General features: G+C 38.2%; 1 protein-coding gene across 1 annotated transcript in view; it reads left to right on the plus strand.

Annotated features, from left to right (window-relative positions):
* Positions 1-21602, plus strand: part of LOC145485101 (uncharacterized) — a 28151-nt gene that overhangs the window by 1249 nt on the left and 5300 nt on the right. The window contains exons 3-23 of the mRNA XM_081463751.1: positions 1-114; positions 3718-4045; positions 4460-4529; positions 6781-6853; positions 7238-7305; positions 7638-7738; positions 8629-8757; positions 8926-9023; positions 9389-9457; positions 9974-10093; positions 10689-10808; positions 12125-12176; positions 13749-13883; positions 14501-14583; positions 15860-15939; positions 16923-16958; positions 17050-17103; positions 17551-17604; positions 18276-18338; positions 18528-20270; positions 21238-21561. Of these exons, the coding sequence (XP_081319877.1) occupies positions 1-114; positions 3718-4045; positions 4460-4529; positions 6781-6853; positions 7238-7305; positions 7638-7738; positions 8629-8757; positions 8926-9023; positions 9389-9457; positions 9974-10093; positions 10689-10808; positions 12125-12176; positions 13749-13883; positions 14501-14583; positions 15860-15939; positions 16923-16958; positions 17050-17103; positions 17551-17604; positions 18276-18338; positions 18528-20270; positions 21238-21561 (3914 nt within the window). The remainder of the gene's footprint in view (positions 115-3717; positions 4046-4459; positions 4530-6780; positions 6854-7237; positions 7306-7637; positions 7739-8628; positions 8758-8925; positions 9024-9388; positions 9458-9973; positions 10094-10688; positions 10809-12124; positions 12177-13748; positions 13884-14500; positions 14584-15859; positions 15940-16922; positions 16959-17049; positions 17104-17550; positions 17605-18275; positions 18339-18527; positions 20271-21237; positions 21562-21602) is intronic.

Consider the following 21602-nt stretch of genomic DNA (forward strand, 5'->3'; position numbering starts at 1 on the left):
GCTAGTTCATTGACTGGCGAAGGAGAAAGACGCAATCGTGTGAAGGATTTTTCGTTCGATTTTTCCTACTGGTCTGTGGAAGAGAGGAGTCGGCACTACGCTTCACAAGAGCGGGTGAGATTTACATAATATTGCTTTACATCGTCTTATTCCTGAATCGAATGTGTGATCGCATGCGTATTCGTTTACACACTGATATTTGAGTACGTTCTTGTAAATTTTGACCAGATTGATGGTTCAAACATGTCAATTTCCAAGCCACCAGCTTAATCCAAACGCGCACTCAGTAAACGATATCACGCTTCAAGGAAATGGTGCACTTGGATTAACAAGCAATTTTCGATTCTCGTTCAGACAAAACATTTTTATCATACAAATTGGTCACTTTGAGTTTGTCTCAGGTCTGGTCAAGGTCATGGAAACTTAAGTGCTAAATTTCCGGTTGATGTCGTTGTATTTTCGATTTAAGAAATACCTGTGATTTTGTTGTTTTTTTTTCGGAGTTTGGTAATTTGCAATTCAAAATAATTTATCGGTGAAAACAAAAATGAATTAGTCTCTTTTTTTGTCCCATTTTCAATAGAAAACACAATAATGTAATAAAGACAATTGTAGTAGAAATCACTGTCTTTATGACTCGTGAGTTTTTAAAATAAAAATATGCATTGAAATAAAAACAAAGGGTGAGACTTTTCTCAATGAAATTCTATACTGCATGACAACAGATAAGAGCAAGTTAATAATGCATATATTGCTGTTGTAAAATTTGCCTCCAAACAGCTGGGTCATTTTGCAGTAATTATGTGAAGCCACAGGATGTACTTATGGGATTCCGTATGTTTTGTGTTTCTTTTCAAAGCAGTCAATGACAAGTAATTTTAGTAAAAATTATCCCTATGAAAAGACCAGGATAAATTGTATCCACTAAATTAAAAGTCATGTTATCAATCAAAATTCCATCAATAATTAAATGATAATGTATTATAAATTTAGTTTTATTTGAGTCTTGTCTTGAAATTGAATAATTAATATAAATCTAATGGTATGTTTTGGCAAAAGATAAATTCCAAAAGAGCACAGATGCTCCAACTTATATAAAATGGGAACACATTGAAAATTGTTTTTGGGTCTATCTGCCCAAGAATGTGGTACATTTTTATTTTGTATCATTAAGATAACTTTTTGTACTATGAAGATAAATTTTTCGTTAATTTAATATTTGTAGTATTGGATCATCTTGATCATCATAATTGTTAATGATTATTCATAATTTATATCCATTCAAATAATTTTAACTTGACTAAAGGCTAAGGAGAGCAAGGCTCAATTCACACTGCAAACCTTACTCATAGAAGCAGTGTAGCATTAGTTTTTAAACTTGTGGATACGCGAAGCGTAGAAACATGTTTCTTGCGGGGACTCCGATATGCAAGTGTGTCACTCACTCACTCACTCACTCACTCAGGTGTAGACACTGCCAACGCCATGTTGGAATAGTAACCGAGCCCGACACCATATTGGAATAGTAACCGTGCAGTCAGCGCGAGCCTCGCTATCGTGTTTGCGCAGTTACTACTCAAAGGATGCATCATGCCATTCCGAATTGATGAATTTGTAGCTTTTATACGACCATTAATGTTAGGTGTTTCGCTAAATTGAAGTGGAGTTGACTTTGAATGTTCGAATTAGCACTACGGCCAACTTGAGCGCTGAATTTCATGAGCATTTGACTCGTCCAGGCGTTCAAACTGACCAGGAGATGAGCATTTGTTTGCTGGAAAGTGACCAACTAATGTGGTAAGCTTTGATGAGAATGTGTCTTACTCGAGGACCTTAATGAACTTATATGAGCGAAAAGAACACTTCTCAATGAACGAAACCAGGACAAACATCAGCACCATTATATAATATTGTAATTTCATTTTTATAATTAGTAACATCTAAACCTGAGGCCAGCCGAAATATTGTTTTGAATAGACCTTGTGTCAGCCTCACAGTAGTCTTTGACTTACTATCGTTTTACTTTTCAAGTTTGGCTGATTAGATCTCCTGAGAGATCCAACTTTCAATCAAGCTGGACCTTCGTTCAGAGCTTTGCAGTTTATAGTACTTACGTTTTTTCATGTTGAGTAGTCCACGTTCAACCGACATCGAGTTAAGTTTAGATTAAAGTTGTGTTCTCTATACTTGTCTTTTTTATTTTAGTATATTGATCTGAACTCTGAGTGGAATGTGAAATGCACATAGACTTGGACAAAAATTCCCAAATACTTGATTTTGATAAGCTAAAATGATTTTTACCCTGTCTTGTGTTTACACTTTTGCTTCCTGATTGAAAAGATAACAAAGGGAAGGAAACACCATGTGAGCTCGTAGGAGCACGTGTTTATGGGTGGACAGATGTTTTGGATCAACACTGAAAATGCTTGCAAAAGAGGCTACTTATTTTGATGTATTTTACGTGCAATATATATAGAGACAAGCAGTTCCACATTGGAAAAGAAGTGCTGTCTCATAAGAAACCTTACCCATAGCCTTGAGTGAAATGCAATGAAAAAGGTCTGTAAGCTCGTACGACTTGAATACATGCAAATTTTCCCAGCAGGCAGACAAACATCAACATCAAGATCTGGGTGTATGTGTGTTGGGGGGGCGGGAGGGAGTAGTCTATTAATTTTTTTCGGCAGGAGTGTCCTGTGTGACCCAAGAACCCTTAGCCTTTACCACTTCATGTTCAGCTGCAATTTTGCCACCCTAGCTATTCTGTAGTATGTGTGCAACGAAAGCCAACAAAAAAAGCCTACGCTTTCTGATATAAGTGCGACCTTGCGTGGTACGAACCCCACTTGTTTTAACAGCCTTTAAAAATACACCAATAATTACAAGTTCGTCAACATGTTTCATCTCTAGATTACTTAATCCACGAGTTTGACCACAGGTCTCCTTTGATTTTTAAGATGTGTTTAAATTTTAACAATTTTATATTCCGATTTACAATATCGTGCAAATTAAATTTTATAATATAGAAACCAGGTGTGACTCCAAATTATGATTTATTGACATTTTAGGCACTCTGTGAATGGTTGAACCAATTATGACATGTACTATGCCACAAACCAAAGTATAACCCATACCAAAAATGCCAGGTAGCCTGATGGTTGGTGCACTGGACTCCGAATCAAGGGGTCCTTGTTCATTTATTCTTTCCAACATCCATGCATGCATACAAATGGTACCAGGTAGTATAATTCTGCCTTGACCCTGCCACGAACTAGCATCTTGTCCAGGGAGAGTAGAAATACTCCAAGGCGCTTCAGTTTATTTTATTTATTATTATATTATTATTATTATTATTATTATTATTATTATTATTTATTAATTTACCAACACAATATACATAGGAAAAACTAAACAAAATGAAAAGAGAAAAATAGTAATATTACAGCAAGCACAGTTGATTTTATGGTAGCTAGCAGCAAATAGGCCCGTATATGTACTCAACGGTATTACACTCAACCTTTCCATTGTGTGCTGCATCGATTGTGTTGTCCACTATACTTTCCACATGGCATGGTACATTTATAATCAAAATAGTTATACAACACTTTCATTTGGGATATTCTATAGTATACCCCTCAAAAGCATTGCATAACTAGCATTTACCTACTATGAATTATTTGTGTAATAATGAGAGTTATGTTTTTATCCCTATCCCAGGTGTTCAAAGACCTTGGTACAGACGTCCTCAAGGCTGCATTTGAAGGCTACAATGCCTGCATCTTTGCTTATGGACAGACTGGTTCAGGCAAAACCTACAGCATGATGGGGTCTCCTGATAACCAAGGGCTTATACCACGTATATGCGAAGGCTTATTCACTGGCATGCGTAACAGTGACGACAACGGACCTTCATACAGAACTGAAGTCAGCTTTCTTGAGATCTATAATGAACGTGTGAGGGACCTCCTAAGGCCACCTGTGAAGGGAAGGCCTGTGCATTCACTCAAGGTCAGGGAACACCCCAAGGAAGGCCCCTATGTACAAGGTAAGTGATTTTATTTCAAATGTTATTATGAAGATATTCCTCTGTTAATGGAACTGAATAAAGAGAATGGTGTCTCTCTTCTTGCACTTATGCCTTCTCAGGCTCGCAATGATATTTAGAGGTGGGTGTCACTAACTTTTGCCTTTGGGCAACTGGAAAAATGTACTTTTTGCTTATAAGTTTAAGTGCGGAACACCCAAAATTTCATGGTTAGGAACCTTTGGGCTCCTTGTAATTCTTCTTAGACTACAGCCTTGAATAGGCATCCTTTTTTGCACCATGACACTGACATCCTGAGAATTACTGTGTTATGGCTTTCCTGACTAAAAGTCCTCAATCATCAGATTGAAATTATTAAATCAAACTATTTTATGATATTTAAGAAATGTTTCTATTTGATATTTTGTGCTTCAGATCTTACAAGGCATCTTGTCTCAGACTATGCAGCAATAGAACATTTAATGGAACAGGGAAACACACACAGGTATGGAATAAGACAGAAAAAAAGATTGGCCAGAAGGGCTTTCTGTCAAGTTTGAGATCCACTGTTTGAGCCTGTAGCATTTTATGGTGACACATGTTTTATAGCCTGCATAGCAAGTATTTCTGTGTGGTTCAGGAGCAAATAACTACAGCGTGAAAAATGGAGCGAGTAAAAGAGAGGGGAGGGGGAGGGGAAGGAAGGAAGGAAACGCTTGCAGACAAACCCCAAGATGTTGAAAACTTCCCACTTGACCTTTCATGCCTGAGTACGCACACTGAGATTTCGTGTTGTCATAAATTAACCAATAAAATCTTCGGCCTTCCGTAGCAGAAGTGAACTTTGAATGAAAACAAACTTTAACCTGTCAAAATATGTCTGAAACAACGAGCGTACGGTGTCCCGATGAATCCAAGCAACCAACGCAGGCTTTCTATTTCGAAGTTAAATTTTGTAATTTATAATCAAGCTATATCGCTACTCAATCAGTCTAAAAGGAAGGACTGCAAGGGTGAAACACAAATCTACCAGAAAATTAAAATGTGAGTATTCAAGTCGTATTTGTAATCCTTGTGCTCGCAAGATTCAAAATCTTGGATCACTGTATTCATTCCTCCAGGAATCGATACAAGGTATAATTAGCAAGTCAACTCCTACAAAGTCAACTCCAGTAAAGAAGCATTTGCTGGAAACGTCAGATGCGCAAATCGGTTCGAGTGTTATTGCCTGTGACAAAAACAAACAACGGAAAGTCTTCTAGGAAAACTTTGGAAAAATTTTACCTGAAAAAGTGAAACATTGCAGCGGTCCACTCATAAAAATCATCATTTTACTTTCAGTATGTACAGCTAGCTCACTAAATACATTGGCATTAAATAGTCCTTGAAATCTATAAATGAAGACATTTGTCGGGGTTTTCAACAGCCATTTGCATGCACGAATGACCCTGAGAGCAAGCAAATTGACAACAAATTATTTCTGCAAAATTTTCTACAAATTTTTCTTGGGGCTACGGACTGAACAATACTTAATCCTATAAAACTTATAACTTACTACCATACAAAATTATAAGGTTTATAAGACGTTTAAGTCTTGTTCAGTCTGTAGCCCCAAGACAAATATGTGCAGAAATAATTTGTTTGCATGTAGATTTGCTTGCTCTCGGGGTCATTCATGCATGCGAATGACCGTTGAGAAACCGGATTGCAACCTGCCCGTCTTCAGATAAAAATTTCAAGGAATATTTGATGCCAGTGTATTTAGTGAGCTAGCCGTGCATACTGAGAGTAAAATGATAATTTGTACGAGTGGACCACTGCAAAGTTTTTTTTTTTGGTAAATTTTGCATACAGTCTGCAAGAAGGCGGAAATGATTGACGGCCACCAAAACTTAGGTTTTGTCTAGAGGCTTTTGCGCAGAAGGTCGTGTGTGATTGTTAACTGCTGTAAACCTTTTTGCAATCAAGCTCTGACTCTCAGAAGTTTAAGGCCTTTGATCGACACATGTCAATAATGTTCGACTAGCCCAGCCAATCATGAGCCCTGTTCGCCAGCGAACGGGGTTTTCAAAATGCAGGGGTTTGTCTGCAAGCGTTTCCTTCCTTCGCCTCCCCCACCCCCATCTTTCTTTTTTGGCTCTCACCCCTTTTTCCACGCAGGCAAAACACCGAAAATCCCGTTCCACAGTCTTTCCTTGCTCCCTGCTTTGCTCCCAAACCCTGTGGAAACGCTTGCTACACAGGCTACATGTTTTAGGGTGAGATTTGAAAGATGCAACTGTACGATGTTTACTCACATTATACTGAATCTTTTAAAATAACTGAGATACTACACGTGCTCAGTGATTGATAGGTATGTTTCGATGAGAGTACATAAATACGGTTGTGACATTTTATGCATATTTTTGAGAAATATTTTATAAATTTAAAGCAATTGAGTGTTTTTTCTGTGTTTACATAGCCTTATCTAAACATGAGGGAGATTGGGAGAATTCTCAAAAGTTATGCAAACTCTTGACTGCATCTTGGATTTGCATAACTGTCTCCAAATCTCCCAACCTCCCTCGTGTTTTGATGAGGCTATGTAAACACGGAAAAAGTGCTCTATTGCTTAAATGTACCATTCGCCTCTGATGAGTGTGCAGGATTGAATTAGTCAAAATAAATTGGTATAAGTCAGAAAAAATAATTAATAAAGGAAAATTTAATTTACATTACTTAATCTTTGATTTATATAAATCTTATTTCCTATCAAGGGTGACAGCCAGCACTGGCATGAACGATACCAGTAGCCGATCTCATGCAATATTTACCATCAATTTCACTCAGGTTAGTATTCGATATTTTAAATGTTTAAATTTCCTGTAGAAGATAGTGCAGTAGACATTTCTACTTGTAGTCCATAACAAGGTCATGTCTTAAAGGATTCCTGTTGCTTAATCTTGGAGCAAACATATAATCAAGTGCTCCAGAATACACTGTCTTTCGTGCACATGCCTCATCAGCAATATGATTAGCCATCGGCCAGGAAAGTTGGGTGCGTGTAACATACAACACATATCTCTTAGTATGGTCACACACCATTAGTTAACAGGATGGAGCACAGCATCTACCAGGCAAATCACTAAAATGTACCTAATGACAGAAGCAATTTCTTTTCTGAAAGTTGTCAATGTCTTATTTCTGTATTAATGTATTTATTCATCTTTGCAGGCTAAGTTTGATCATGATATGCCTTGTGAGACTGTCAGTAAAATAAATCTGGTGGATTTAGCTGGAAGGTATGTGTTTATTGTAGTTTTCAATTTCGGGCAGTTGGATTTAGTTAATACACTGACTTTATTTATGTTAAATAGTATGATAATCATAACTTTCTTGTCTTTTGGTAATGTGCAATTATGTGCTTTTTCACCCGTCAATACTATTACCTGGTAATTGCTTCAAATCATTGAGTGGAGACACGGTTGTAGAAGAGAAGTTTGAGCAAAAAGGGAAGCATCTCTAATCTCTTTTATTGCTGAGGGATGTTATGGAAAACATATTGAACAAGAGCATCATGAGGCACAGAATAACCCATGAATTGCTGATGAATCGTGTGTTTGTCTCTGCACAGTGAACGGGCTGATGCCACAGGGCTGACTGGTGAGAGACTGAAGGAAGGAGCAAACATCAACAAGTCTCTGGTCACTTTAGGGACTGTCATTTCAGCATTAGGTAGTTACCATAATAAACAAATTATAAAATATATGAATATTAAATACATGAACTCATTCAAGTCTTCCGTGAAACAAATGCAGGCCAGTGCCCTAACAAACTGACCATGCCGCCTTGATCCTCCTGCCTCCTGCCTCCTGCCTCCTGCCTCCTGCCTCCTGCCTCCTGCCTCCTATCCCCTTTCCTCTGCCTCCTACCTCCTGTAGGGCTCGACACTAACACTTGCCTGCTTTCCACTGGAAAGTAAATTTACCTCTTGGAAAGTGAAAAATTTGAAAATGAACAAAAATACTTGCTGGGAAGTAAATTTTGGGCTACGCTTGGAAGTAACTTTTACTCTAAATGTGTGCATAAAAAATGATCAAATGATAAAAATAACCATCCAACAATGATTTTTCATCTTCAAAAGGACCAATTTACACCATTCTAGCATTTACCAATCCGTCATATTGGAGCATCGAGAGAGCGGCCAACCAAGTAGGTCTGGGTATGATAAATACATTTGGTATGGTGTAATCATATCTGCCATTTTGGATTCCTCCCCCTGCTTCTGACAGATGCGTATTGTGAAGGACCCTGTGAAGAAATGAGTAAGCAGCTAGGAAGCTGCATTCCATTATGGAAAGTAAATTTTGAGGTGGAAAGTAAAATTTGAAATCTACTTTCTAAAGTAGAAAGTGGTGTAAAAAGTTAGTGTCAAGCTCTGCTTTTACTCCTGCCTCCTGCCTGCTTGTCTGTACTACCTGTCGCTTGCCTACGGCCTCTTACCTCCTACCTTCTTCCCACTTTCCCTTGCCTCCACCCCCCTGCTTCTTCCTTGTGATTTTAATGATTCTGGGTAGACAGATATAATGATAGTATTGATAGGCCTCATCTTGTATTTTTTTCAGCTGATGCCTCAACAGGTCAGAGTTCAGCTCATCATCATCATCACAAGTTCATCCCATACAGAGACTCGGTTCTAACCTGGCTTCTAAAGGACAGTCTTGGAGGAAATTCAAAGACCATTATGATTGCTAGTAAGAAATGTTTGGTTACTATTTATTATATTTAAGATCAGGATCTCAAAATTAGACAATATTTTATTGCATTTTTTGTAGTACATTCTATAAGCTGAGTAAATTAAGCCTGTGAATCAGACAGGCAGTGGATTCTTATATACATTAAATTCAGTGATTTTCTTTCAGCCATCTCTCCAGCAGATGTAAATTACGCTGAGACCCTGAGTACTCTGAGGTATGCAAACCGTGCAAAGAACATCATCAACAAACCCACAATCAATGAGGTGAGATACTTCGTCTATAAACAGGCTTTACATTAGAAAGGCACAGTGAGCTTTTATGTGTAGTCCACTGAGGGCCGGATTTGAGCCCTGATCACTCTTGTGGAAGACTGGTCAGAGGTATATCAATGGATACTGGCAAGAATACAAACAAAGCTGAGTTTTTGCCTGTGATGATTGACTGTAGTACCTTAAGGGGAATCCCCTAGTCATTTTGATGTACAGAAATCAGTCATGCCTTAGCCTAATAACCCAGTCAGAGTTGATGATGGACTTAATAAATTACTACGTGATATGATTGCGATAAGAAATCTGGACCCTTGATGATTCTTTCTGTTAATATTGTTTGTTTTCCTTTGCATTTTTAGGATACCAATGTGAAGCTCATCAGAGAACTGCGTGCAGAAATAGATAGACTGAAGAATATGATCAGCCCAGTAAGAAAATTACTGTTAGTAGTTATCATTGGCAAATAAAATAATTTGGAATTAATTGCTCATGTAGTTCGAGTATGAGTTGTATGAGTCTCTTTTTAAATGTGTGATTCAACAACCTTGTTTGAAAAAAATAATATTAAAGCACAGTTTTGGTCAATACTGGCATATTCTGTATGGGGAGTTTGAATTAAAATCAGATTTAAGAGAGTACATGTTCAACTATAATTTACGTATATCAGGGCTGTGCTTTAGAAGTGCCCGGGTGCCACAGTCAACTAACTTTTGCCTTTGGACAACTGGAAAAACTTGCATTTTTCATATAAGCTTAAGTGCTGGGCACCCAGGATCTCATGGTTGGGAAACTTTAAACTCCTTGTAATTTTTCTTAGACCATAACCTTGTACATGTAGGACACACTGCTCTGGTGGGCCGGACTCATTATGAACAAGTGACTCATAATGTCATTAAAAATAAGTCATCTATTTATATCTGTTTTATACTACTTTGTTTCTTCAGGAAATGTTAGGAGAAGCTGAAGTAGCTGCTGCTAAGAAACTGTCTGAAAATGAAGCACGTGTGACAGAACTGACTGACCGCTGGAAGGACAGATGGAGAGAGACTCAAAAAATATTAGAAGTAAATAATTAACAATTATTCCACAAGCGATTGTGTTGGATATAAGATGTTAGATAGCCAACGAGGCTGTAATCATCTCACATCCAACAAGCACAGTTGGAATAATGAGTTTTAAAAGAAACGGCCCTAAGATATAGAAAACAAATTAAAATAAAATAAAAATAACATTGCCCCAAAAAACTGCACATGTTTATGTTTTACCTTATTTGTAGAGTATGATATAATGGCTCATATGCCATGATGGCTAACCCAATGAAATTGCATTATCCAATGATCAATTTTTTGATAATAAACAACATTAAAAGTGGGATCATTGGATAACGCAATTCAAGGGTTTTCATTGGCTTTAGCAATCATGGGTTGTGACCCATTATACCGTGCTCTACAAATATGGTAAGCGTATGCTTGTTTTTGGGGGGGGGGCTGTTTTTCTTTTCTTTTTTTTTTTAGTTTAGTTCTCCATATTTTGGGGTCGTTTTAAATAAAACAGTTATTCCACTCGCACTTGTTGGATAATGAGATGGTTATTGCTGACTTGGCTATACCCAGCTACAAAGAAAGTGTTAAGACATTGGTTGATTTTCTTTTTTTCTAGGAAAGGGAAATGAAACTTCAACAAGAAGGTGCTGGAATCAAGATGGACTCTGTGCTTCCTCATCTAGTTTTGGTGGATGATGACCTCCTGAGCACAGGCATAGTGGTCTATCATCTCAAGGTAGTTCAATTAGCAGAGTTTTTAATCCCTGGTTGCTTTTTTCTTATTTGCAGTGCAGTTCTACAAGATATGTGTACTCAATACTCAACCCAAGGAAGGTCATTGGAAATTCTAAAGGAATTGGAGGGGGGAGGTGGGAAGGGCTTTCATGGTTATAAAACTGGAACTTTTAGAGGGATGCAGAAAGGAGTGCAAATTAAAAGCCATTCCATGGATGGGTATGGATCCCCTTTTGAGCACACATATAAGGCAAAGTGGTCCATAAAATAAATCCATTTGGTTCCATTTGCAAATTAATCTTGCCGATCAATTCACCATTAATATTTTGCTTTAAAGACATTACATAACAGCGTACAAATCCTTTCCCATCATACGTCTACAGGGGGCTGTGAGTGGGGGTAAAATTTTAATGGTTACCCCCTGAGTTTAATCTTCTGAGGTGGGGGAAAACCATTGTCTAAAACTGCTATTTTTGTGATTGAGATTTTCTCATCTTGGAGGTGTACTGGTAGTCTATTATTGTTACTATAAAGTTTCAAGGTGGCTGTATGCATGTGCTTTGTATTCATTCAGGACTTACTGTTGTAACTGATGATTCTATTCAAGGTTTTTTTCATATAAGTTGAGAAGAGACACCTAATTAGCTAAGGGTTTGTCATTTGAACCAGTCTTGAAAAAATTGTGTCAGAGTTCTTACAAATTTGATTGCAAGGTGTCATGAAGGTTGTCATGTTTCATCGAGAGCATGCAGTTGAACATAAGTTTTAAAAGAGGTTTTACATTAGTGTTTTTTATACCCTGCTAGCAGTGGTTTCTTTCTGGAAAGAAACCTCTGCTAACAGGGTATGTATTTTACAAACGTTTTAGCCTTTTAACATAATTAATATAGTGTACAAAAGTTTTTGTCTCCAAACAATGGGATGGTATGTTTGAATACTTTGCATGTGTTAATTTATGCATACCTTAGTCTTCAGTGTTTATATCCTCTGTACAAAGCCTGTTTAAGGCTTGTAAATTCCCTAAATACATGAAAGATTAAGTAGATGTTACAAAGGGATTATGAGCACACGTTTTGTTGAATATTCTGAGGGAAACATTTGATTTAGAGATGCTGTGTTTGAGTAGTTGTTAGGGTTGATTTGCATTTCATGCTTGGATGGATCCAAAAGAATATAAAGAATTTGTTCCTTGTTACAATAAGGTCTTGACACGCAGTTCAAACATGTTGTATAATCATACAGTGTGAGACGTTTTGAAATGAATTCTATAATTTGAGGTCTGGCATAGCTGATTTCCTTGCACTTGTTTGTTTGTAGGAGGGATTTACAACAGTTGGACTTGCTGAAAACTCAAAGAAACAAGACATTGGTACTGTTTATTTTTGTGATTTTGTTGCAATATTACAATGTAAATCAGGATATCTGAACACATTTCAATTTACTCCTTCTTGGAATTTCAGACTTCATTGTTCTTGATGGTAAAGTTATTGGACAGTAAAGTGTGCATGTAGCGTGGACAAGTGACATGTTACAAATCTCTGTTGTTTTCTGTGATCAGTTTTAAACTCTTACAAGTGAATTAATTAACAGACATTCCGTTGTAAACCCCGAGAGGATTATTCAAAGATGTTAAATTTATCATTCAAACTTCAAGCAATGCCAATTGTGATTTAACTTATAGGTCTCTTACCAATCACCAAATCAAAGAGTTTCACAAAGTCAACTTAATTGCTGCTAGTGAAATGTTCTACATGGCTATTATACAGCAATTTATGCCAGCTAAGTCTTATAATGCAAGTAATTCCTAATTCCCTTAATAAACAAATTTATGTCCATCTAGAATATCTTCTGCCAATGTCAGTTCGATACAGACTTTGCCCGACATTTAATCTTGATTTTAATCTTTTTAATATAATAATAGTAACAATAAATATAGTATATTTTTAAGCAGATGTGTGATGGGAGTAAAGACAATTGTAAGCTACACAATATTGTTTTGATTTGCTAACAAATTCTCAGAACAAACCTCTAGCAGTCAGTCTGGAGAATTAACATTTTGAAAATAAAAATTTGCAGCTTCTCTCTTACTTACATGTAAATGTAGCTTCTAAAATTAGCTGTATATCCTGACAAAGTGAAGAATTTTGAATCACTACAAGAAATTGAAATGCATAAATTTCTTGAAAATAAATGTCTTCTGTCTTAATATATCAAGTCTATCTGAAGTTGACATTTGACAGCTTATTTACAACTTTGTAGTGACGAAATTAAATGCAGAATAGTTTGCCAGCAATATTGATTGCAGTCACGCCCAAAATAGTAAAAATACCTATTAATAGCATAGGAATATAAACCCCAACTGAACTGAACCCATTTGCGCTATTTTTGAAGAATTTTGTTGAGAATGTTGTAAGTGATGTCATTGATGTTGAGAGGTATTCATTTTGATTGATAACAATATTTTTGGTAGCCAGACAAATTTATAGATCTGGCCCCACTTGTTCGAAACCTGGATAATGCAGTCCACCAGATAAATCACTAGTCAGTGGATAAGTGTTAACAAAACAAACCACCCTATGTGTTGGATAGTGATTTAGTTGGTGAATAGCGTTATCCACCTTTTGAACAGCCCGGGCCAGTATTATAAATATATATTTAGTTTTTACATACCCTCTTACATTGCTTACATAATATTGCTATTTATTATGTATGGTGTTGTACATCAGCCCCCTCAATGCACAAGCACCATTCTTGCAAAAGATTGAGACAATATCCTCAATATCAACGGAAGTCACTCTTTATAACAATGGCATTGAACCCTGAGTATTGAACATCGTAATTTTGATCTTCACAGCCGATCAAATCCTTTTCTTTTTTTCAGAAAGAACAGTTAAAGACTATTATTGTTAGTAATAACTTTTCTGTGTAAATTGTGTTTTAGTGATCAGTGGACCTGACACAGAACAGAATCACTGTATATTTGAGCACAATAAAGGACACGTGATCTTGAACCCTTTAGAGTCCACATGTGCTGTAAATGGCAATGCCATTTCCAAACCAACAAGACTTTTTCAAGGTGAGAGCATTCAATCTATGAACAATTAACAAAGGCATTGACTGTCATTATAGAAGAGGGCCGAAAGTATATTAGCATGCTTTTTTGAGGTTAGGATTTGAGGAATCCATTCTTCCTACAGATTCCCAGTGTGGGCAAGGAACAAAATCAATAAATATTATTATCTTTGATACAACTGATACAGAATAGCAGAATATTTCAGAAATCTATAAAAGCTGCGCAAGAGGATTCACTTTGAGTGAAATTGGCTTAGAGTCATTAGTGAGTCTTTCTGCAATCGCTGTTCAGTAGGAATTAAGCGGATTTTGCATAGTAGACTATAGAACTGTTGGTTTTGAGAGCTTCCATTGGTGCAGCATGAGACCAGTGCAAAGCACATGGCACCCTCGCAAAACCGCGTCTTCTGCAGTCTCGATTTTGCTTTTTGACAATGTAACTTGCCTGTATGTCTTTTACTTTAGTTTTATGCGAATTGAACAGAGAAGGCAAAACATCTGGATTTTATGTGAACTTTTCATGCACCTGTTTGAACAAATGCCACACATTACCTGAACTTTTGAACCCACGTTTTAAAATAGTCTAGTTAAGTTACATTTTGTTGTGAATTATTTTTGTAGGTGATGTGATTCTTCTGGGAACAACAAACGTCTTCCGCTTTAACCATCCAAGAGAAGCAGCAGAGTTAAGAGAGAAGAGAAAGGTGAGCAGTGTTAAAATGTGTTAATTATGTTAAGAATATATGCAGATCTGAACTTCTTTTATACCATCCATTCTTAACATGGATCAGGAATAGTTAGACAATTGTTGTTTTTATGTTAAGGGTCTTTCAATTTTTTTCCTTTTATTTCAGTTTTATATTTATTTTAACATGCCTGTCATAACTGGTAATGCGCTAATCTGTAACACGCAGCAAGTCGCTTTGAATTCTAACTTTGACCATTCAGTTGTTGTAGTTTAGCATATTCTTCATCCTCTGACGCAGACAGAGGCTGCATTCCTCAGCTGGCCAGCCCCCAAAGCCCCACCCACCTGCATTATGTTGTGTTGTTAGTTTGCTAATCACTCTAACTTGTAATCTGCTTGTCTTGTTCCCTAACTGACGATTTGTTATCAATGGCAACATCAACTGTTTACAGGAAGAGCGTGGGGTAAGTTGCTAATTGACACAGGTTCCTCCTTGAGATCCTTTTCCTCCCTCCTCCTTCCCTCCTTCTCCCTTCTTTTCCACCCTCCTTCTCCTACTTCCCTCCTCCTCCTGCTGCCACCTCCTCTTCCTATCCTTATGCTCCTTCTTTTCCTCCCTACTCCTTCCTCCTTCATGTAAACTCCTCTCCCCCCCCTTTTAACCTCTCCACCTCTTCCTCCTCTTCCTCCTTTCTTTCTTCTTCCTCCTTTTCATCCCTCCACCTTCTTTTTCCTTCCTCTTTCCTCCTTCTTCTCTTCCTCTGCCTACCATTCCTCCTTTCCTCCCTCTGTCGTCCTGCTTCTTCCTTCTTTTTCTCCTCCTCTTCTTCTGCCTACTAGTCCTCAACCTCTTTCCCCCCCCTTTCCTTCCTCCTTCCTCCTGTTACTTTTTCTCTCCTCCCTCTTTTTTCCTCCTCCTTCTGTTCCTCCTCCCTCTTTCTAAGATATTATATTATAATAAATTACTTATGTAGAACCTTAATATACAACAATACACAATCAAACCACTTTAGTAAGATTTGTTTTGTTTTCTAACCAAGTGTGAAGATTTGTTTCCTTATAATTACAGTGGAGACCTACTTATCCACTGACCGGCCACTAAATCTAATTGTCCTTTGTGACAAAGTTTGACAAAGAGACTATGCTAAACTTGTTAAAAATTTCTTAGTAAGAAGATGCCTAACTGAGCTTTTCTGTACTGTAGATCTTTTGCCTGTGAATATTTTGAGTATGAATTAGTGGCTCTTGGGAATATCATTCTGATTACATCATTTCTGTTGTTTGATTAACAGAATTCACTGGGTACATCGTCACTTGCCTGGTCCACTAAGTTCCGCAGTGAAACTGACCTGGTTTTCAGACGAGGCACAGAGTGAGTAGTCCTGGGTACTAGGACCCAGGTTTCGTTGCGGTCAGCTTCATCTGCAACTATTTATGTCAGCTATTTATTTCATCCATTGTTGAACGGACTAGATTACAATATTTTTGGAGATCCATGATAACATTATCTTTTTCTTTATTCTTTTGTGGTTTTCATGGCTATCTAAAACACTACAACAATTAATGACAATTAAGTATGTTATAGAACAGAGAAAGTTGATTTCGAAGCATATCAGGCAAATTTTTCAAGTAGATTTTTTATGAAGCTTCGCTCGCGTTAGAACTTTTATGATAATTAGACACTATAACAAGAAGTTTGAAAAGGTATTTGACAAGCTAAAACCAGGGAATATTTCTTGATCATAATTTTCTAACGTTACTTGATTCATTAGATCAATGACGATCGTTGACTTGAATGAAACATTCCAGCCTTTTGGAGACTTTGAGTCTGTTCATACCTTAAGTTTCGTAATTCTCAACGCTCGGCATGCAGAAGAGTTTCTATATTTCTCAAAAGATTCTACAGAAGAAAAGTAACTTTGTTGTCTTTTGTGATGGTACTTGTCTGTCGGTGTCGCACATAAAAGGATATTTTAGATCAACCCAATGTCCCTTGTTTCAGGTTGTTGCCATCAGGACTTTGGGCAAGACTGTTAGTTCAACTGCCACATGCATTCTTTGCACTGTACTTTCACTGCACTGCACCATAGAACAGCTCTCAGTTTTCTTGGCACAACACACGGACACGTAAAATCAACGTACGTGGACACATACCTCTCTATTCGTGCAATCAATTGTCTTTCAAGTTCCTCGAGCAGATGTCTGCAAAAAAAAACAAGCATATCTTTTCCCTCCTTTTTCCTGCCACTTATCAATTCTCAAGTGGCAGAGTTCTGTTTGATTTAGTGACTATTTCTCTCCTTTTTCTTTGTATTTATTGATCGATATTTATTTTATTTTTTTGTACCTATTTAGCGAAGAGTCACTGAGTCGGCAACTTGAGGAGGCAAGGTAAGAGGAAGTTATCGTAACGTTTATGCACTTGTTGACATAATGACTGGTATATTTAGACATTTACATTTCCTTTTACATGGTCTTGTAGAAATGAACTAGAGAAACAGAAGCAACTGGAAGCTTTGAGAATTGAAGAGGCAAGGTAAGATATGAAAATTATAAATTTCGACAAGTCAAGCGATACAGGAATCATTTTTGCTGGCGTCACATTACAACAACAACAGCATCAACATTGTACGGGAATCTACCTTTACTAAATAACCCAACTTACCTCGAACTATTCTTTTGCTGTTGCCTTGTTCATTGGTTTCCCTTGCTTTATGATTTTACGTCTTTAATAGAAAACCACTGATAATCCAGCGTTGTTTCATTATAACTCTTATTTCTTGTCGACGTTTTCTTGAAGCTGTGGAGGCGCGGTGGCCTGATGATTAGTGCACTCGTCTCCGGATCGAGCGGCCCGGATTCGAGCCCTGGCCGGGGACATTGTGTTGTGTTCTTGGACAAAACACTTTACTCTCACAGTGCCTCTCTCCACCCAGCTGTATAAATGGGTACCATGGAATTTAATGGTGTCTCTTTCTCTTAGAGCGGACTTTGCATCACAGATACAGGAAGAATCCAAGCGACTCAATGAAACGAGGTAAGAAGTCGTTTTGACCTTTTTAAATGGACAGAATTTTAGCGCACTATGGAGAAAAACAATATCTATTTGTCATCATACAATACCCTTTAGCTGTAATGCGTTCTCTTCGAGAGTGGAAAAGTGGAAAAGTGGAAAAGTCGAACGTTCAATGGAGAGCGAGGGGTTGAACTCTACTTGACTTTGTATGTTCTTTGCAACGAAGAGTGATATCATCAACAAGCTGACGTGCCATCTTTCGTTGGAGTTCATGCTATTTTTAAGGAGAAATGTGAGAGGCGCGGTGGCCTCATGGTTAGCGAGCTGGACTCCGAATCAAGCGGTCCGAGTTCGCGACCGCTCCCAAGGGACATTGTGTTGTGTTCTTGGGCAAGGCACTTTACTCTCACAGTGCCTCTCTCCACCCAGGCCTATAAATGGGTACCGTGGAATTTAATGCTGGGGGGGGGGGGGGTAACCCTGCGATGGACTAACGACCCATCCAAAGGGGAGTAGAAATACTCCTGGTCACTTCACGCTACAGAAACCAGGATGAGCTCTGGCTGTAAGGAGCAATTGAGCTGAAGCAGGCATCACCTTACAACGAAAATAAGTCGTTGATGACTACTCGGGCTTCTATTTGGGCTAGCTATAAAATTACTGACACGGATATTTTTTCCCCATATTTTCAGAGCTGAGTTGGAACGCCAAAGGAGGCTTCATGCCATGGAAGTACAGAGTGTGGAAGAAGCAAGGTTTGTGCAGAGACTGTAAAAACTCTGTTTCTAAATTTAGTCCGTTGATATGCTGAGAAGCATTACCAGACGAACTGCAATAGCTTACCTAAGCTAGTCCATACAGTTTATTCGTCGCTAGTATGAATTGGCCTCTGGTTCCACTAACCGTCTTCGTGTTTTTTTTTTTTTTTTTTTTTTTTTTTTCAGGAGTAAAGTCGAAGAATTAAACCAGAAACACACACAAGCGGAACTAGAGAGGGCAACAGTAGAAGCTGAGCTAACTAAGGAAATTGAAACACGGGAGAAAGAATTAAAAGTGCAGCGAGAACAGGTCGATAAGTTGCGAGACGACATCGAGAAAATGAATCGAAAAGCGGATAAGGAATTGTCAGATTTGAAGAAAGGAATAAGACAACAGAAAGAAGAAGAACTACTGCGTTTCAACGAGAACATGAAAACTATAATGGACTTAGAAGAGGAAAGAGACAAAACCAAATTACAAGTAATGAAGGAGCGCGAAGAGTTGCAACAGAAATGGAAAGCAGAATCTCAAAAAGTACAGTTACAAAGGGATGAATTACAACAAAAACAACGAGAATATGAACAAAATTACAACGCACTTGAAGAGTCCAGGCGGGAAGCCATGTTGGAAATGGAAGAATTTGAGCTGGAGAAATCCAGAGCGCTGGAAGAAATTCGACGCCAAGAAAACAACCTGGAGCAGTTAAGAACTGGAAGAGAAGCAGCGCTTGATATTGCTAACAACGACATTCGCAAACGTCGCGAAGTTTTAGAGCTGGAGTTTTTGGAAGAGAAAGAAGTGTTGGAAAAGGAAAGAACTTACCTCGAAGATCGAATACATGGCTACGAGGCTGTCATGGACATGGCCGCTGACAACTTAGCGGAAAAACAGAACACGCTCGAAATGAGGACAAAAGAGGAGAATGCAAAAATTGAAGAAGCGAAACAGAGGCTAAGAGATATGGAAGAAAAACTAAGTATAAGGATAAGAACAGCCGAGGATGATATTGCTCAAAAGAAACGGGATTACCAACAGAAAGCCGAACAACAACGAGATGAAATGGAGAAAACGAGAGAGGTAGTGAACTCGAAAGTAAAAGAACTTAATGAGCTGACACAAAGACTTGAAAAATGCGCCGAAGAAGAAAGATCGCATATCGAAAAAGACATAGAGCGTACGTCTGCGATCGTAACAATAGAAAAAACTAGACTTGCTTCTCTCGAGGAAGATGAGCAAAAGGCGACAGAGAATTTTGAGAAGGATATGGAAGGAGAAATGGCGGTTTTTAACGAGGGAAAACAGAGAGAAAGAGAAGCGATTGAATTAGAAAGATTGAATTTAGACAGTTTAGAGGACTTCAAGACTCAAAACCTTGAAACTGAGGAATTGGAATTTAAGCAAGCACAAGAACATTACAACCAAGCGAAGATGTTGTTAATCGAAACAAAAAGAAACTTGTCAGATCTGGAACAACGGCAGAGTAAATTCTCTACAAAAGTAGAAGACGGACTTTTGCGCTTTTCAAAGGTTTTAGAAGGAGAGCTTGTATCGCAAAATAAACAGGACGACATGTATCTTTTGAGAGAGCACAGAATCTCTTTGAAGGAAATCGACGTGGAAGGAAAGGTGAAAGTTTCTGAAAAGCAGGAGGAGCTGACTGCGGAATCTGAAAAGCTTTTCAACTTGAGGAAGAATCTGAGTTTTGTGCTGGAGGAAACAGAAAAAGCACAAGAGAAAGCCGAGGCAGATCTGCGCGAGATGCAAGGTCGGTTTGCGCATGACAGAGAGGAGGAACGAACCACTCGGGAAGCCATGGAAGAGAGTTTGAGAGATATCGAAGAGGAGGCGACGCTTTCCCGAAGTCTTACGGAACGAGAGATCGCATCTCCGACGACCGTCAGCTTGATACTAGCTCACGAGAAACAAAGGTGAGTACAAGTTAAGCCAGTGGTCAAATTTGTGAATGTTATTTTTGAGCGTTTCCAAGGAATTCGAGCATCTTTGAATGTGTTTACCAGTATCCAGGTAGAATTGTTAGGTTTGTAATGGTACTACAAGGATTGTGGTAAGCTCAATGAATATAGGAGTTGTCAAGGTTTGCTAGTAACTGAAGGCCATGAAAATATGTCTTTCCTCCTCGGGTGTTTTCTTTTTAGGTGTTAAAATGATTATTGCGGACGTTTTCCCAGTAAAGAATCATAAAATTCCGAACGTAACGACGCTCGTTACTTTCGGAATTAGCAGCCTCTTTAGGGCTCGCTACTTTCAGGGGGTCTTTGCTTTCAGAAGTTTACAGTTGTGCGAGGAAACTTCAGTCTCAACAGAACTGCTGAAAAAGCGATTTAAGGACTGCCCCAAGAAGTAAGCTTTGTTTTGGGAAAAATCAAGGGTTGAGCAGAAACAAGCTCACTCTTTTCCTTTGATGGAGGGGAATCGTTATTAGCATTTTATTTCCGATTTTCATTCAACGTCATTTTGGTAGATGCGAGGTTAAGAAGTTCGTACATTACCTCGTCTTGAAGGCGCACGATCTGATCACGTGCAAGTCTAATTACCCAAGGGGGATGTGCAAATGGATATCCCTAGAGACTTCTACTGATTTGAGTCACGTGATGTCTACGTTCTCGTCACCTCGTTTGTAGTGACGTCAACTTCCATAAGTTACTATTTTTAGGGACATCCTATTTTAGCAATTTCGGTATGAAAAGTAAAGTTAGTTCCCGCTTTTGATAGTAACGTCAGGAATTTTTTTATCCTATATTAGCGCTCATAAGCTGTCAAAAACAGAACAGCTTGAAACGATAAGGGCTTATTTTTTGGCATCGTAGCTGTCAATTTGCGATCGAACAACAGCCTAAAGAGTTGCCTCCCTCACGAATTTTTAACTCTCTTTAGAATCAAAGCAGAAATGGAAGTCAAGCTAAAAGAAGTGGAGGAACACAAGAGTCGTGAGGTCGAGGAGATGAGACTGGAAAAAGCAGAAATACTGACAAAATTAGACAAGGAAAAACAAGATCTGGAAAGACAGAAAGAAGAGCTTGAAGCACTGATCCACAGGGAAAAGGTCGAGTTGGACAAGGAACGTCAAGTGTTAGAGAAAGAAAAGCTGGAGGAGATTGAAGGAATTATTCGGGAAAAAGAAATGGAAATAGAGGATTTAAAAGAGAAAGCGCAGCATGAAATTGATGAGTTGCGGGAAAGACTTGACGAAACGGAAAGGTAAAAATAAACATTTCACTTGCTGTCCGCGTCCAAGTGGA

The sequence above is a fragment of the Orbicella franksi genome, chromosome 4 (assembly GCF_964199315.1).
Source record: "Orbicella franksi chromosome 4, jaOrbFran1.1, whole genome shotgun sequence".
NCBI lineage: Eukaryota > Metazoa > Cnidaria > Anthozoa > Scleractinia > Merulinidae > Orbicella > Orbicella franksi.